This window comes from Paramormyrops kingsleyae, chromosome 7, assembly GCF_048594095.1.
Source record: "Paramormyrops kingsleyae isolate MSU_618 chromosome 7, PKINGS_0.4, whole genome shotgun sequence".
Taxonomy (NCBI): domain Eukaryota; kingdom Metazoa; phylum Chordata; class Actinopteri; order Osteoglossiformes; family Mormyridae; genus Paramormyrops; species Paramormyrops kingsleyae.
In genome coordinates, this window is record NC_132803.1 from 35,259,639 (window position 1) to 35,278,812 (window position 19,174).

The window sequence follows — 19,174 nt, forward strand, 5'->3', positions numbered from 1 at the left end:
ACTTAATTACAATGACGAAGTATTTGTTCTTCATTACTTTTAGACCTCTATGAATAACTTGTGTACCCAACAACTGGAGTAAAATAGAAGTAAAGCAGAACAGAGCAGACACTATCAGAGGTGGTATGTATGCTTGTCAGGTGACTCCCAAAATGCCCATTATGGCTGTGCTGTCATAGTGTTGTAACTGATTGATCACATTCCTCCATTCAGCCAGCTGTGATTGGACACTGGGTTTGTCTTTGCACCCATAGCACGTGGGATGTGACAACATACTCGGTTCGGATGCCAAGGAGGACCGGTGCCGTGTGTGTGGTGGGGATGGCAGCACGTGTGAGGTCACAGAAGGACTTTTCAATGACTCTCTTCCAAGAGGAGGTATTGTGAATGACAACAGGATGTTTTAATTATTTTTTTTTTTTTTTTGGGGGGGGGGGTGCATTATGGGTGTGAACTTCCACTGGGAAGGGTGCTAGTGTAAGGTGTATTACCACCAAAGCTTATCCTGTGTTCCTGACTGGACCAGAACAACCCCCGTCTTGGCTACCCTGCCAGCTTTGACAGGTCTAAAATCACACCATGATGATATGTCCTCTTATCTTGTAGAAATTGCCGTTTATGACAAACGGGTGTTTTTGCCCTGCCAGGAGCAGAGCTTTTGCAAGGCACTTGATCCTTCATGTAAATAATTGCTTCTTTGTGTCACGTTGGTGATAAACTGAATTTCTCAATCTCCTCAGTTGAGATACATTTAATCAGACTTGCATGCCTACAAATGTATCATAGGTGTCATGCTGCTAAGGAATACCCTTAGTTTTTCATGTAGGAATCCTGATTTGGCACATATTTATGATTTTTTTTGTCCTGTATCACCTTGATGGTAACTTAAAGAATAAGGACATATCACTGTCATCTTTACTGTAGCTCTACTCCATTTTCTCGTTCTCTTCCAGGCTACATGGAGGTCGTTCTGATCCCACGTGGATCAGTTCACATCGAGATCAAAGAGGTAGCCGTCTCAAAGAATTACATTGGTAAGTGGTTGCGCGCATAATATTTTGTGACAGTAAGAATGCAGTTGTATAGGTGGCTAACCTGTTTTGTTGTGACTAGGAACCGTTTTTATTCACATTTTCTTGCACGTTGTACTGGTATCTGTTTCTTGCTCGTAGGAATTTCACACTCAGAGGGAGTAACAATACTTTGGACTTGAGAAATTCTCCCAGGCTGTTTATCCTTCTAGAGTATTGTTTGCCAGCCAAGACTGCATAATAGACTTCTAGTTACTGCTGCTTTTTCTTACCTGCTTCCTCCATCGCGCCAGTCAGCGCCGCGGGGGAGACAGTCAGCTGCAGATGTGGTTTGTGAATCGGCAGAGCGGGTCTGTTTATTGCACAGCTATAAATCTGCATTACTGTGACAGCCAGTGCTTTCACTGTGAGCAACTGATTTTAGTGGACAAGATGAAGGAGAGAGATCGTTTTTTTTGAATTACAGATACAGAGAAGTCACAGTCTCCGTAATTTAAACAGTCAGACAAGTGGATTTGGTTATGGTAATCATAACTCAAACATAGATGCTGGCAGGCTGAGCGTCGGCTCAGCTCTCTGAAACGATGACACGTTCCAAATTTGGCTCTGGTGAGATATTAGCGAAGCATCTGAAACAATATGCCAGAAGTGGTTTGATTTATTGAGGCTGAAGGACGGCATTTAATATGTTGTTTCGTCCAGCGTTAGATTCATGGAGTAGGTCTGATGCCCGTCTGTGATGGGAACACAGGATCCCTGCTCGGTGCGATTATTTGGAAAGAAAAAGAGTTGCATAGAGATGGTGAATGCAACGTGGATTTACTCGCCTTTATTAAATTGTCCACTGGAATGATCCTGTAGTTTAGAATTTAAGAAGCAGGTCTCCTGCCAAGTGAGAGTCTGCACATGGTTTTTGGAATCTCTGCCAATGGGGCATCTGTCTGTGAAGAACGTCGCTTTTGTGCTGAGTTTTTTCCATGAAAGGATGCAGAATATGTGGAAAAAGGAAGCCTGTGTAATTAGTAACGAAAAGCAAAGCTGATGAGTCACGCTCACCGCTCCCCGATAACATAGGAGATTACGGCCAGCTCCTAATGATAACCTCGGAGGGATGTTCGAGGGCAGGAGGATCAGCCGTGATTTGCGGCTTGGCTGCTGCTCAGATGTGAGAAAGTGGAGATTCGGGAGATTTATTGTGGTTGGAGACGGAACCTTTGTTTTGACGACAGACTGAACGGAGCTCCATTTTTACCTGAGGAGGTCGTTTATCAAGGTGTAGCTCCAAGGAGGCAAGCCTTCAGTGGCAATGGTGCGAAAGTCGCTGTCGCTGATGTCAGGATGCCTTCATTTCACGTCTTTCAGCGCTAAAGTCTGAAGGAGATGAATACTACATCAACGGGGCGTGGACCATCGACTGGCCCCGGAAGTTCGACATTGCCGGAACGGCGTTCCACTACAAAAGGCCGACGGATGAACCCGAGTCACTGGAAGCCCTGGGGACCACCACAGAAAACCTCATTGTCATGGTAACACCACCGCAGCATCACAGTGCCTCCTTATTGTGAAATTATATGTCTGTGTATCAAGGAGCCCTTTGTTATAGGTGTGGTTTGGCCAACATGAGCTTCACGTGTAGGATGGCTTGAATAATACGGAAAACTGAAAGAGTAACGTCAGTGGTGATAATGCGAATCTTAGACCAAGATACAGATTTCAAGCCAGCTTTCCTAGCTGTTTACATTACTGTGGTGGGGAAAAAAACTAATAAAACAACACAAAATAAGGAAACCCTCATAAAAATGTATCCATTGTTGTTTGCATGCTTAATAGTTGACGTGACATTATTTGGCATGTTGTTATAAAGGGTCTCAGTATGGCCAACTTAACATTGTGTTTTCACTGTAAATAATAGAATTAAAAAAATATCAAAAACTTCTCCTTAATGTAGAAGTGCTATTACACTATCCAGAATGACAGCATTATATGTTCTTCACTTATATTAACTGATATTTAAAAAAAAAAAAAACTGCTTGGATAACTCACAGACAGATGCTCAAACACACAGAAACACTCACAGACAGATGCTCACACACAGACACATTCATAGACATATGCTCATACTCATAGACAGATGCTCACACACACAGACACACTCACAGATGCTCACACACAGGTACACACTCACAGACAGATGCTCACACACACAGACACACTCACAGACAGATATTTATATACGTGTGTATGTTTATAATATTTATATCTTTGTCTGGCCTGTGGTTTCCTAGACCATGCTGGCTTTCGGCTGAAATTTAAGGCTGAAAATACCAGACCTCACAGGAGTACCGGAATAGAAAAGGCCGGCCAATCCACCACAAGTAATTTCCTTGTGGCTCAAAGAGCTGCCCCTCATACCCATAATCCTTTTCTGCCTCTCAAACTCAAACATAAACACGGCAGCACCGCAGCCGAACTTGCTAAATATATATAGGTGGGCACGGTACCAAGGGACGTGGGCAAGGCAGGCTGCTCGATTGCTGGGGGTTTGTGCGTAGAGAGCTACACGGGGATATCTATCCTCATCCGCATCCCCTCCCCCTCCCTGTGTTCACTAGCACACCAACGGTACAGTGTAAAATGTCAATATTTGCCTTTAAATATCTTAATTATTAAATCACTTGACACTGCCACGTGGTTTTGGAGTGAGAACAAATTATTTAAGAGAACAAGACTTATAATAATTAATATAGCAGATATAAGAAAATACAGGTACAAGCAGTTACATCTCCATTACCACAGTGTTACCATAAATTTTATTACCACCATCGTGGGAATACAGTAAAGATATTCCCAATTCCTGCTATTTTTGCAGGAATATATAAGGTAATCTGCGATATTACCATTTTCCCCATTTCTGTGCAGCCCTACAGTTGTGCATCAGTTTCATTTGAAGGCCTCTCTGCTGCGCAGGTCCTCCTGCAGGAGCAGAACCTTGGCATCAGCTACAGGTTCAACGTACCCATCGCGCGGACAGGAAGCGGGGATAACGAGGCCGGCTTCTCCTGGCACCACCTGCCCTGGTCTGAGTGCTCCACCACCTGCGCTGGGGGTAAGAGTCTCACAGCAACGCGATAAGGGGCCATTTAAATGTGAAAGTCTCCCCACATGCTACAGGTTAACTGCAGCTACTTTGATACACCAGAGGATTCGTCAGTCATCGCTAAACGGAAAGCCAAACCTCACTTGTGTAGACCTGCCTCTGGGCACATCTAGATGTATGAACAGAATTATGTATTTAAAAGATAAAACCATGGACATTTATCAGGTATCACAAGGCTTGACTTGCAGTTCATGTCTTCAGATATACTCACATCTGTCAGCTGTGCATTTGCGACAAAAATAAGGCAGTTTGAAAACGCAAGGCAGTAATGGGTTCGAGACGTTTGGCGACTGACATGAAATTATTTGATTTAGCTGCCAGGTTTCTTAAGTATTTCAACCCTCTCTCAGAATTAAGGACTTAAACATATACTTTCCATATTTCAGAGAGTTTGAGTAAAGGATTATTGTATAATTTGTATGAACGTACTCCTAAGCACTTTGGTCGGTTTACCAGTACAACTGTTTTACAGATGAAAGATATCCCAAAGTCGGCCCTCTATATAATTAAATCTCCTAACTTCCCCACCACAGTTAAATGTGGGCCATTGCAAAAAATCGTTTGCCCAAAAATTGCAGGCCTGTGCTGTTCTTTGCAAGCTTTATACGTGACTATTTAAAAGCATCCAAAGAATTTGCTAAATTTTAAATGCAAACATCGCTGGCACGTTCTTGGGAATTTTTGTTACTAAACCACTAAAAAATTTAAAGTACAGCCTCTTCCAAGAAATGTTGCCTGAAGCTGCCTCCTGGATATTTTATTGTTGTTAAATGTGACTTTATCAAAGTTCTAGAGCCTTTACTAATACAAGATCAAACTGCTCCCAGGTCTATGTCATGTGATTCATGTCTGTTTTGATAACACTCTGGTATAGCGACAAACTCTAATGTCAGTGTATAAGGTCAAGGTCATTACATCACTTTCATGTAAATAAAACAGGAGAAAAATCATGTGCATACAGAGCCTCAACAAACCTATTAGTTATCATAAGCTACCAGATCTGGCTCTTGTATTTGACTTGTTTGATGGCGTGTGGCACCACGGCAATCAGGAAGTTGAAAACACCTGGCGGGAATGCACTGGTGAATACAGGGGTGGGGCCACTGGGGTGCTGGCTCCAGCTGATTGGCCCCTGGAGTGCCCCCCCTCCCCCCTCCCCTGTCACTCACCAATTGAAAACATATCATTCATATCAAGGATAGCCTCTCTTGTAGCCTCTCTTTTATCCTCTCCGTCCTGAAGTGGTTAACATCCTGGCACCTCAAGACTCTTTGGGCAGTCTTTGGATAGCATACTAGTGCCCAGGCTGCATGGATGGGGGAAACGAGGGTCTCACAGTCTGCCTGGCTCATGAGCGAGTGTCAGGGTCAGCATGTGTGTGACCTTAACCAGGGCAGCATTTCCTAACATAGTGACCTTAAACCCTTGGCAGATACCCAACCCCCTGGTGGCTACGCTAAATCTATTACCCTTACCACCCTCCATTTTGAAATGAGTACTTACGGTCTCTCTCCTTAGATGATTCCCTCATTAATGTTCACCCAGATAATATGGACTGTTGTAGAGTTGCCTGAGCAGAGGTGTGAAGTATTTATCTGGATGTGTTGCTGAAGTGGTTTTCTGAGCAAGATTCTTTGTGTTGGTTACTGTGTCTAGCTCCCCATCACACTAGCTAAATGGATAGACCCGCATCCTTGCTGCCTGACTTTTTAGCACGGGGGGAGCCCCAGGGAGGCATAAAGGGGGTTTCCTCGACATCCGGGGGGGCTGATAAGTGGACCGGCTGACGGCATATCTGTGACACAGGCAACATGACGTGTCTGTCTTGATCCAATAGGTTTCCAGAAGCAGGAAGTAGTGTGCAAAAGGGTGGACGACAGTTCTGTTGTGCAGAACAGTTACTGCGACCCAGAGAGCAAGCCGCCGGAGAACCAGAGGGACTGCAACACAGAGCCCTGCCCCCCTGAGTGAGTGTGCAGGCCCACCTTCCATGATGAAGGCCACAATGAACCGCGTCTTCCGGACTCTCCTGACACCACAGACACTGGTGTTTTACCATCCTGTTTTGGTTCCAGGTGGTTCATCGGTGACTGGTCTGAATGCAGCAAGACATGCGACGGGGGCAGCCGGGCACGGACGGTCCTGTGCATACGCCGCATCCGGCTTGCTGAGGAGGAGACACTGGAGGACAGTCACTGTCTGACCCATCGACCCATTGAGAGAGAGTCTTGCAATAACCAGTCATGTCCCCCACAGTGGGTCACCCTGGACTGGTCAGAGGTATTGCTGCAGTTTCCAGAAATTTCCCACCTTCTGTTAAGTCTGTTAAGGGATGCGTAGTACGATGTTGTCACCCTGTCATCTGATGAGTTGTTCTTCCCCCCCTCCAATCCTAGTGCACCCCCAAGTGCGGCCCTGGCTTCAAGCACCGTATTGTCCTTTGCAAGAGCAGCGATCTGGCCAAAACCTTCCCCCCCGCCCACTGCCCCGACCACAACAAGCCCCCGGTGCGCATCCGCTGCAGCCTGGGCCGCTGCCCGCCCCCCCGCTGGATCCCTGGAGAGTGGGGACAGGTACCATTCCCTCCCACCCCCTTCGGCAACCAACCTCCATTCTGCATGCTCTCGTAACACCAGAACCCTTCACACTCTGCAGGCTATTCTGGCTTTTGTCCTCCTTGGCTGTACGGCTTAATCGCTTAATTGAAGTCATTATTTTTATTAGACACACTATCCAAACCTAGGGAGGAGGGAACACGTTGGCTTAATGGGAAGTACTATTGCCCCCCCCCCCCCCCCATCTCTAAATTGCCCTTAACGTGTAAGCATTGTGTAATCACCGAGCCCTTGCAGGACCATTTTACAGACAGAGCGGGAAAGGCCATCAGTGATTGCGAATGCAATCCGACAGTAGAATTATTACATTTTCCTATTAATTTAATTAAAACTTCCCAACTAAACATTACATCATGGGCTGCTCCTGATTTTCCAACAGACTTCTCAGTAAGCTGTTTCTCCCAAATCACATGGTCTCCCCTGCATGAGACTCCACGAGGCGAGAGGCCTGAAGCTGCATATTTATCCCTCGCATCCCCTGTGTTTTGGTCAGCGGTCAGTGTAATTTACATTGTGATGATTAATGCTGGTGTTCGGGGAGCCGCTGACGTCCGCGTGCGGCGGAGCGCGTCAGGAGCGTGTCGGTGGCGGCGGGAAAATCCCGTCCCTCCCTGGAGCTGCTTCTGAGTTACACCCCGGTCACAAAAGAGAGAGAGAGGGAGACAGAGAGATAGAGATACAATCTGAGCAATATTCCTAAATCACAATACAGATCAAACAGATCAAACGGATTCTAGGGGCGTCCCAACATCAGGTCTCTGTTTGACGGGCGGGTCTCGTTAGCAGACTCCGGAAAAAGCCAGTTAGCTTTTGAAAAGAAAAGTCGGTACTTGACTGGACATAACAAGCTCATAGCCTTTAAGAAGCACACAGATGCTGGTGCTGAGGTCTCCTGCTTGCAGATGTCACATCCCATTATTAAGTGTCGTTGGAGCCCTTGCACAGTTTCTTGTGTCTGCATTGTTCGCGTTGAGATGCGAGGCTTTGCCGTCTCGAGGAGCTTAAACACGGAGGATCTATGGGATCTCTGCAAATAAACAGTCCGGATGATCTTCCTTTGACCTATGACCTTTTAATCCCCTTGAACCAGGGGGCCTCCGACCCCTGACCCCCACCCCCACAAGAGGGCACTGTGTGCTTTGCTGGTTGTCTTTGAACAGCTTTGGCTTCTTAATTTCGCAGTGAAGTAAAAGGAAGTGTGTATGTTGATGCTTCCATGTCTCATTCTCGCCAGTGCAGGGAAGCAATAAAAAAGGCCAATAGGATGTTGGGGTATATCTCCAGGTGTGTGGAGTTTAAGTCAAGGGAGGTAATGCTAAGATTATACAATTCCTTGGTGAGACCTCACCTAGAATATTGTGTACAGGTTTGGTCACCATATCTTAAAAAGGACATAGCGGCCTTAGAAAAGGTGCAGCGTAGGGCCACAAGAATGATTCCTGGTCTTAGAGGAATGTCATACGAGGAAAGGTTATTTGAGCTAAATCTGTTCAGCCTCAAGCAAAGGAGACTGAGGGGGGACATGATCCAGGTCTATAAGATTCTAACAGGTTTGGATGCTGTTCAACCGAATAGTTACTTCAGCATTAGTTCAAATACAAGAACTCGTGGCCATAGGTGGAAATTAGCGGGAGAACATTTCAAACTGGATTTAAGGAAGCACTTCTTTACACAGCGTGTAGTCAGAGTATGGAATAGTCTTCCTGATAACGTAGTGCAAGCTGAATCCTTGGGTTCCTTTAAATCAGAGCTAGATAAGATTTTAACAACTCTGAGCTATTAGTTAAGTTCTCCCCAAGCGAGCTCGATGGGCCGAATGGCCTCCTCTCGTTTGTATATTTCTTATGTTCTTATGAAGCTGTAAGTTATTCTTCTTGGGCTGATAATTGGTTGGATCTGCTCTGTTGGGAATTAGAACCTGCACACATTCTAGGGTTCTCGCACCAGTATCGTGACAGCAGTGATATCCCTTATGCAACACACGTGTCTATTTTTGGTTTGGTACTCTTGAAGCTTGAAGACTGCTCTCCCTTGCTAGGCTAATTATCTTGGTGCAGCCAGATTTCTGGGGGGGGTTACTTACATGGCCGGACTCCCTGGACCTGTAGGGCCAAAAGGTCAGTGGGGTATAATCCCCTTTAAGGCCTCCGGTGCTGACAAGGCCCACCTGTGGCGGCTTGGAAGAACCACAGTAGTCGAGGCATCTGACTACGGGATGCTGATCTGGGAGGGAAGCTGATTAGAAACAGCTGTCAGCGAACGGGAACGGCTCATTAGTGGCCTGTTAGCCGGGTGGCTGGGTCTCCAGCACTTGTCCATCCTTCAGGTGACCGTCAACGTCATGGCTCCTTCAGACCAACATGGAAAGGAACGCAAATGAATTGGATTAAAGATTGACTAAACTTCCCTGGGGTTTAGTTAGTAGGAATTCTTTGTTCTTTGCAGGATACGGTGTGACAGCATGTATGTGTGCATTCATGCCGGGGATGGAAATTTAAGACGTCTGCACCCTCAGCAGTCTTGCAGCCGCCTGACAGGAGTCGCTGAAAGTTTAACCCCAACAGAATGAAAGTCAGCGTAACCTGGCCACGCTCCACAGAGCACCAGGGCTTCGCTGCATAGCTTCGAGGCCATGACAGATCATTGCTAATAAAACCTCCTGGAATGCGGACCTCCTCGGTGGTGCCACACGTGGACAGGCTCAGGTTAATCACCTCAGGACAGGGGTCACTAGGGCTCAGCCCGGGAGCTTTTGATGTTGTGTCAAACCGCAGCGTTTTTGGATAATCTTGTATATCAAGTGGAGCCATAGATTTACAAGTGCCACCTCGGCAACAGCTGCATTTCCTCCATCTCTTGTATGAGGCTAATTAATTAACGAGTATTACCCACGTGTCCCCTCTCGCAGTGCTCGGCGCAGTGCGGCCTCGGGCAGCAGATGCGCACCGTGCAGTGCCTCTCCTACACGGGGCAGCCCTCCAGCGAGTGTCCCGAATCCCTGAGGCCCCCCGCCATGCAGCAGTGCGAGAGCAAGTGCGATGCCACCCCCATCTCCAACGGTGACGGTGAGTGCCCCATCTCCCACGGCAACAGCCACTACTAGCATGTTAGCATGTTAACATTGTGTACTGATGAGTAAGAGAGCATTTCTGTATATTTAACCGCTTAAACCATAGCAAAAAAAAACTTAATTGCATTCAATAACTGTCAAATCTTTGTTTAAATATTAAATCTTTAGCATATATACTTAAGAGACACTGAATTAAATTCTGTCAGAGGCTCTTAACCGAGGGGGGGGAGAGATTTCATAGGGTCCATGCACTTGGATGGGAAAAAATCTACATCTTTATTCTGGGCTTCAGCAGATAGCCACCAGGGTCCAAGGCAAAAAAAGCCATCATACTGACCTTTATATCTCGGCATTTTTTGGTATTTTGACATTTTCGGGAGAAAATTCAAGCGGGAGAGGGGGTGTCCCCCACAATATTTTTCGCTGAATGACAAATTTTATTGTGGAGGACTTCCCATGTTTCAGTAGTGTGTACATGTAATACCATAGTGCTATAATACCGCCCAAGCCAGGTACTGACCCATTTTGAGTATAATGGAGACAGGGGCTTGGTGCTAGAAGAGTCCTCATGTTGGTGTGGTCTCAGATAATCTGAACATGGCCTGGAGTCGGATCAGACGCCCGTGTGTCCGTTCAGCTACAGAGAAGCGGGCAGGAAATCAGTAGGATTACCTCTTGGATGTCGTACCAGGGTGCTTAAGTTTGTGACACCCTCATAGGATTACCCTGGGGGCGATAGCCAGACATGAGAGGACCATCTATTTCCATCCCACGCTCTCCGGGCCGTTTGGATGGCCTAATAAGGGAAGACCCCCCCCCCCCCCCCCCATCACGATAAAGCCATTAATCCCCGACCGTTAAGCTACATGCCGACATGGCGGCCTGCCTGGCCTACGAACCACGCCAGGAAGCATCTCCGCGGAGACAGCGTGATTAGGATGCGAGGCCTGAAAGCACATGGCTTATCTGGGGGGGCTTTGTGTGCATCTGGCGTGGCCCTGTTCGCGCTGACACGTGACGTGCGAGTGGGGTGCCCCCTGAGGACGTTAGACTTTCTGGGCCACCGGGGCTGTCCCTCCCGGCGGCCCGACGTCACATCAGCGAGTGGGACCACCCAACGACGGAAAACGTTTTACTGTTGCCGAGTTAAGAGTGCATGTTGACTATGAGTACCAAGTTTTATCTGACGGTCTAGTATATCACAGAACTTGACATGCAACAGTATTCGCTTCATGGAGGGGGGGGGGCGCATCATAATCTTTTGGTTTTTTTAGTGTATATATTTATTTAAGAAGAAACAGGCCATGATTCCCTCCCCCAGGATGGACAGAGAGTTCCCTCCCCCACAGCAGCCCAGTAACCCAGATCAGCTCACTTTGCCGTTGATGACGATGTTGGAGGCCGAATGGCCCAACGAGACGAACGCCAGTCTGAGGGCAGGCTAACGACGGAGTCCCCAGCGTGGGGGCTCAGGCTCTTAACGAGACATCTTACCTCGTGTCCATCTCACACCCTCACCCCCCCTCCCCCCCCCCCCGTCTTGCAGAATGCAGAGACGTAAACAAGGTGGCCTACTGCCCACTGGTGTTGAAGTTCAAGTTCTGCAGCCGCGCATACTTCAGGCAGATGTGCTGCAAAACATGCCAAGGACACTGACCCGTGTGGGAGAGGGACTAGTGCCGGGGATTGGACAGCCGGACGAGGAAGAGGAGGAGGAGGAAGAGGAGGAGGGCGGTGGGGAGCAGGGGCCCGTGTCTGGCACCCGCATGTGTTTTTTTATTTTTTTCATTATCCTGTGGAAACCCAAACCACTGCTCAGCCTGGGCTGACACATCTCAGTTTACCTGTCACTTCTGTGAAGTGGGAACTTATGTGATTGTTGCTGTTAATTTTTATTATAATAATAATGACGACAATTATTATTATTATTACTATTATTATGATTGTGTTCGTTTGTTGTTTGTAATCCAAAGTGCTGGACACGTCACACGCAAAAAGGTGCACCATACTGCAGATGCAGATTTAGAGTTAGACTTTCCTCGGAGGTGTGGGTGCCTGTGGAAATGCCTGGGATTCCCCCCCCCCCCCCCCCCTCCTGGGACCACAAAGTCACAGTAGACTGTAATTGTGATTCTGCCTCGCTTTGACTCCCCGACCTTGTAAATACACCGCCCCCTACTGGCCTCGACGTTTCTGTTATTATCTAATAAAGTGAATCCGTTAGTACTCCTTTTTTGCATACACTCCTGATTACATCTTGTCATTTTTTTAAAATAAGATCTTTATATAAAGTTTGGCAGTTTGTTAACGGGCATGCCACTTTAAGAGCATACCACCTTAAGAGCATACCGCCTTAAGAGCATGCCACCTTAAGAAACCAGAACAACTTTAGAGGTGGCAGTAAGATGTTGTGGAAAGATATTACTTTTTTGTAGTTTTTTTCTTCCCCCTCCCTCTTTCCCTCCTCCTCTTCCTCTCTCTCTTAAGAAAACAAGTAATGAGGCTGCGTCTTTGCTGTTCGCTCCCACTTCTGTCGGTGTCAGAGACTCACTGGCTGGACCACACATGCTGTCCTGCAGACACGTGGTCCAGAGCAGGACCTCCAGCCTGGAGGGGGCGCCTCAGAAAAGTACAGAGAGAGAGAGAAAAGGTGCTCAGTGTTACTGAGAGGTTTGTCTTTACACTATGGTGGGGGTTTGGGATCTAATGGGAGACAGAAGAAGTTAAATTTAACCTGGTTAAGTGGGAGGGGGTGTCCTCCCAGATGGTGAAAGGGGAATACACCTGTTTTAATGAATAGGCTTGGAGGCTGGGCCCCTGAGCCACTGCTGGATCTCATGTCCCAACCTGCCCCCCCCCCCGGGTACAATCTCACCCTAAAGCAGAGTCCAGGGGTCAGAGCCTTCACACAGCTGAGAAACTGCACTCTCAGGTTCCTGGGATCAAACAGTGAAATTAACCTGCCGTGCATATGAAAACTATTGCATGTAATGAGGGTGTATGCCAGTGAGAGGCGCTGTTTCAGGCCTCGCCGTGCAATGCATGTGCTCATTAATATCTGAAGTGCATTGCTATGGGAAACAGGTGCTCTATGTGTGTCCCTTCCCCCTCATTTTGAGATGGAGATCCCTGAAACACACGCTCGCCACAGCATACGGGCAATAACCAAGCAACTGCATCTCCACGGCAGTGTCATGTGACCTACCTGGCCTGGAATGGGTTCAGGCACATCCCAGGCCAATCTCCCATGGACACGGATGGACAGATGGATCATGACAAACCAGATCTTTGCTGATCTCCGATTGGCTACCTCCAGACCATGTGATCATCCACCACCGCCTGTTTACTCAGCCTGCACTTGGTGTGAGCCGTAGCACATTTCTGCAGAGTATTCCAGGTACCTGGGAAGCTTCCCCCCATCCCACTCTTCCACTGGTGGAGGACTCCGTTTTTGGTGCTTCCAAGCCCCCCCCCCAGTAATCTGTGATGCACTTCTGCACAATGCTGCCCCAGCTCACTTGACAGTGACTAGACTTATCTTGGGCAATTGGTGTACGTGTTGGTGCATGGATTTTACCCTTTTGGGGGATGGGGTTTAATGTGACTTTTACCTCAGTCTGGGTATTTGGAAGGAGGCCTTTTTCTGCGGACGATGGACTTCTTAACGTAACTCTGGCCTGTGCTGCTCTCCTTCATGTACTCTAGCCAGACGGTGTTTGGACACCCCAAGAGCCGGTGAGGAACCTCTTACTTTTGTATGCAACTGGGATTTGAAAAGGCTACAAAACACAGGAGATAAACACTGAGACTGAAACAGAACAGAATGTAAACTGGACGTGTAACATGCGGATTAGATAGAAAGAAATAAAAATGGCGGAATATCTATGAATCCTGACAGATCCTCTTATTATTAAAAAGCCCCAATATTTCATGTTACTTGTTCTTCCGCTGTACTTTGTAGACCCTCTACAAGATAAACACGGACCATTTTGAATGCTAAAGATTGATTGTTATAATTACATTTTCTTACATTGTCTGGCAGATTCTTGTGTAAGTTTACAGGTGTGGGATCATGGAGCTTCCCAAGACTCAACAAAACTGGCACTCGTAGCTGTGAACTCTGGTGTCTGGATGTCATGTCACTTACCCCGTAAACGCTGGTTTAGTTGCTTGTATTTTGTATGCAGTATTAATGTTGGTACACTGTTACTAATGTTTTTATTTCCAGTTGTAAATTATATGCTAATTTATTACGTCGTTTCACTTGCGTCACATGTATTTCACTGCATGCAATTAAAAAAATTTAGAAGAATAAAAATATGTGCAGTGAAATCCATTCCCTGGCAACCTGCTTTAACGTAAGGACAATAAAGAAGCTGATCTGAAAGACTTGTGTGTTACGCAGTATTTTCACTCCAGCTGTATGTAAAAGGATGTGGTCAGCTGTGTTTAAGGTATTCCTCTGTCCTGCCTTGGGTAGCTTATAAGACTTACATCTGTGCAGTGGGCAGTAAGTATACTCAAGTTTTAAAAGGCACCAAGGAGGGTAACCAACACACAGATGTTAGACCCAGACAATGCTGAAACCTTTCTTTGAAGGATTTCCAGCAAGTTAAGAGGCTTGAGGTTGTTGGGATTTGACAAAAAATGAAAAAGCTTCTAGGATGTCATGGTGGCTCAGTGGGTAGCTGTTGCCTCACACAACCATGGTCGGGTTATGGAATCCTGCCTCTGCAGTATGTGTGTGTGTGTGTGTGTGTGTGTGTGTGTGTGTGTGTGTGTGTGTGTGTGTGTGTGTGTGTGTGTAGTTCGCATGGCATGCAGACATTCAGTTAGGGTAACTGGTGTCTTTTAACTGCCCATTGGTTCAGATTGTCCTCTGATGGAATGGAATACCATACTTCCAGGGTGTTCCCCTGCCCTCTGATGGACTGGCATCCAGGGTGTACACTTGCTCTCTGATGGACTGGCATCCTCTCCAGGGTGTACCCCTGCCCTCTGATGGACTGGCATCCAGGGTGTACCCTAACCCTGTGGTACCAGGGGTAGTTTCCAGGTCCCATGATTCCAGGCTAAGTGGTTAGAAGAAGAATGGGTAAAATGATTCCATTCTAACAAATGAGAAACATTATAAAACCATGTAGTAAAATCTTTGACCACACCCCCATACTCAGTGGCTTTGCTTGAACGAGGTTTGCTTTTTGCTGCTGTATTTCCCATGTTACTCACTTCTGATCATGAAGGCATTCAGGTTTAATCCAGCTCTTAGTAGGAATTCACTTAAATGTCTCAAAATAATGTTTTGATCGTGTATCGCCGGTGTTCTGTCGAGATGAGCTACTTTGTCGAGTTATGCTACCGTAGTGCTAATCGATAGCCCTAACCCTAACCCCCCAAAACCCCCTAAAACCCTTACCTTAACCCTAATTCCTAAAACCTAACCCTAATCTCAAGACGGTGGAATGACAGAACACCGGAATGCAGCCGGTCTATCTGTGACTGACTGTGTTCTGCAGCACAGTAAAATAGCATTTTGTTAGCAGTGTATGAGCAGCGTTCAGCTGAAAACACACACATCAGTCTCATTTTCTGAAATAAAACAATGACATGGGTGACTCCTGTTCATCTAAATTGCTTTTTTGCTGATGCCAGATATACACATACTCAGTAGCCACTGTATTATTATACTCTTGCTGGTTAAGGCAAACAGCTCAATCAACCAAACAGCAAGCCACGTAATCGCATCTCAATACAGGAAGGGTGAAGACGTTCTGTTACCATTTGACTAAACGCTGAAAATGGATCTCCTTAGTGATTCTAAACATCATGTTTGGGGCCTAGTGGTTCCTGCACCTCAGAATGTACAGGTCATGATGTGATAAAAAAATATATATATATATTGTTACTGAGAAAAATCAGAGGTGAATGGCCAGGATTGTTAAGTCTAACAGGAAGGCCACAAGTCAGTACAATGTGTCTCTATAATCTGCCCGTGATCAAATAATTCAGGCTGTGAAGGAGCTAGCTTGGGGTCCTGCTGGCCACTGGCCAGCAGGTGTTTATGATCTACTCACAGTAGAATTTCTACTCTTCTGTTTTCATCTTTGTTGTGGGTTGAATAGCTTTTTTGTTATTAATATGTATCTTCAAGCCTCTTTCATTGGTCACTTTTCAAATGTTAATGTAAAGGTCATATAAATTTGTACTTTGATTCACAGGCAATATTACCATGGCACCATTTAACCCATAACATTAGTATTTAATGCCCCTCTAACTTTGAGTTTAATTACTGTCTAATTTCACTTTATCCAAGCACACGAAATAGGCCATACCATATTTGTCATATCTAAATAATCTTATTCTGTGACAGATTTTTGTAGAATCTGAATTTCTAGAAACAAATTTATGGCAACAACTGTCACATTGATAAAACTCTAACAGTCCACACAATTATACAACATTGTTAAAAACAATTTACATTTTGTATATAAGAATGACATATTGGGAGTGAAATGTTATGTCTTCCATGGCCAAACAGTCAAACTGTTGGTTCAGGACCTGGATTGTGCCCAAAAATGCACAGGTTCAAGGCCCAGTCAGGGGCTGTCTTTACTTAGCTTCCAGCAAATTCCTACAAGGATCAGTCCAGTGACACATACATACATACTGTACATACATATATCCCGATTGCATCTACCTACGATCTGATTTTCCGGATAAGGGCTGTGATACAGTCGAGAACAGCTTCCTAAATATACATAGTCGAAACAAACAAATCAAAATGGTTTTATCAAGTCAATAAAAATGAAAATATCAAAGCAATGCCTCTTGAATTACTGTGAAATATTTAACAGGCAATCATTGGAGATAATTTCACATTCTCCAAAAATGCATTTAATGATTTAATCTGAAGTATTTGGGGAATGCCTGACCAGGGCACTGCGGTGTGTAGAGGAGTATCTCATGTAAATTTGCAGTAAGAAGTTCTCTGCGTGTTTTTTTTTTTTCTTGGATTACTTATCATAGAAGATATTTCAATCTTTTCCAGTTATTCTGCTAGTCTGTGGTTTCTCTGGACCATGCTTGAATATTTCACATCTAAGCATATAGTGATCTGAACATAATGCCCCAAGATACCCTACAGCTGTACATACAGGTGGTCACTGAGAGAGAGCATCAGCTTGTGGGCCTACCTACCCACAATCCCCGGGTCTGAAGCACAACCACAAACCAGTGTGCTGCCAGTGGCTTTACTTCAGGAATGATGACACATCAGTTTAAAATACTATGCAGATTCCTGTGGCCCAACATCATATTTGCTTACATTAATTCCACACCATTGAAAGTAAACCAAAAAAATGGGAACTTTGAGATTTTAGCTCCTGGACAAACAGGATCTCTATTTCGGCACAACAGCCATGATGTGAATAAGTTTGTTAAAGGATATGTGGAATAAGATCCTTCCCCACCTTTCGGTCGGGGTGTTCAAGACATGGTTTCACTCCAGTTTAAATGAGAATCTGGAAAATACAACCGGGAACCTGTATCACAAAGCTGGATTTCTTGTTTAGCTAGATAACTTGTTGGATTTAAGGTAGTCTGGGCTAAATGTAAGTGAATGAAGATAAAGGCCTTTTAAACTGGGGTAAATTAAATTAGACAAGTTATCTAGCTAAGAAAGAAATCTTGCTATTTGAAACAGATCCTGGTATTGCTAAATGGCTTTCCAACTTGCTTCACTGGAACACAGTTTACTCGGGTGTGACATCATTCCGAGTTCCGACCTCCACGGTAAATGGAATTAGTATTAATTAGTATTAATTAGTATTAGTATTGGAATTAGCATTAGTATTTTAGATGGTGCAGATTGATTTATTTGCTGTTGTGTTGTCATCACTCACTAGGCCAACTACTGTCAGAGAACCTCCGTTACTCCCACAAGAACCTGGTTCCTTGACAAGTTCACGCACTTGTGTGTACAGTTTACCTATTTGTTTGCACTATTATCAGTGCATTTTGTCAAACTTGCACAAACTTATACGTGTTGAATATATTTATTAGGGGTCCAAGCAGTGTTAGCTGCAGGTTGGGTGTCCTGTTTCCACTGTTTTGTCCTATCGTCCCCCTCGTGCAACTGTGGCACAAGAATTTCACTGTAGATTAGATTTGAACTACAGACATTTCCAAAAAACAGAAGTACAAGTGACTTGTGTCAATTTAAATTTGTACTGTAGTTGTATTTTTGTGACACAGAAACACAGAGGCATCACCAAACTAAATATTCCTGCTCCTAAAGAAGCTACATCATTCAACAATCTGCTGCGCCAGAACAGACTTGAAACTGAGCTGCAATACTGGCCTGCAGAAACATCTTGGAAACCTAGTGATGGTTTTACAAAAGTGTAATGTTCCAAATAAAATCATGTAAAACATTATCCAAAATTAGGTCAGATCTACATAAAAAAAAAAAAAGTAATTTCTATGTTAGCCTTAAACGTTCATCTGCACTCAAATCCTGGGGAGTTCTGAATACCAGAATCAGTGCAAGTTTTAAAAATACAGTATGGGTCCAAAAGTGAAAGCTTTACGATATCTGAATAATGGGGAATGGCAAACTGGTTAGGGACTCAGTGCAAACTGGTTAGGGACTCAGTGCATGGGTAAGGTGTTAGTCCAGCAGGTGGGAAGGACTTTAATCCAGTAGGAAACATCAAACGTCTTCCAGGGACACAGCAGTTATTTGTTCTGGGGGAAAAAACTAATATAATAGTTCTCTCTAGTAATGTATAATCTGCCATCTATAAATTTTTTAGTTAGGTTAATAAATAACAAACCTTAACAGTCCAGAAGGTAGGGTTGCCCTGTGTCAGTTTCCCAGGACTCATCCTATTTTTGGGCCCCTGTCTGCGTGTCCAGGCGTTCTTTCAAAAATGGACAATATGTCTGGGTTTAGCACTGCAACCCATATGACCCAACGATGCAGGTTACAGGCAGGGTGCCAAGTGAAGGGAAAGGCATCAATTTTCAATATATGGCAGCCACTCAGTATCATCACACAGCGTTTGCAAGGCTCATGCACACATTCACTTTACAATGTGACGGCAACTTCCGGAAACACTATTTTTTTTGCATGTGAAAAGTGAATTGTGTCGTTTGTTTCAAGTTTAACAAATGTTAGCTTAGTGTTTTGTAACTTTTGTTGAATATAACAATCCTGTCCAATGTAGCACATGAGGGGTTCCTTTGCTGAAGAATAGTTTAAGATTTGAGATTGACGATTTGAGATTGTTGATGACCTTAT

General features: G+C 45.2%; 1 protein-coding gene across 8 annotated transcripts in view; it reads left to right on the forward strand.

The window, feature by feature from the left end:
* The window catches only part of adamts6 (ADAM metallopeptidase with thrombospondin type 1 motif, 6), a 66,032-nt gene extending 51,778 nt beyond the window's left edge, over positions 1–14,254 (forward strand). For all 8 annotated transcript variants that reach the window (XM_023797235.2, XM_023797269.2, XM_023797279.2 and 5 more), the window contains 9 exons: positions 255–378; positions 954–1,034; positions 2,394–2,557; positions 3,999–4,137; positions 6,026–6,155; positions 6,264–6,468; positions 6,585–6,761; positions 9,712–9,868; positions 11,420–14,254. In XM_023797235.2, the coding sequence (XP_023653003.1) occupies positions 255–378; positions 954–1,034; positions 2,394–2,557; positions 3,999–4,137; positions 6,026–6,155; positions 6,264–6,468; positions 6,585–6,761; positions 9,712–9,868; positions 11,420–11,529 (1,287 nt within the window). In that variant the 3' untranslated portion in view covers positions 11,530–14,254. The remainder of the gene's footprint in view (positions 1–254; positions 379–953; positions 1,035–2,393; positions 2,558–3,998; positions 4,138–6,025; positions 6,156–6,263; positions 6,469–6,584; positions 6,762–9,711; positions 9,869–11,419) is intronic.
* Positions 14,255–19,174: the final 4,920 nt, after the last annotated feature.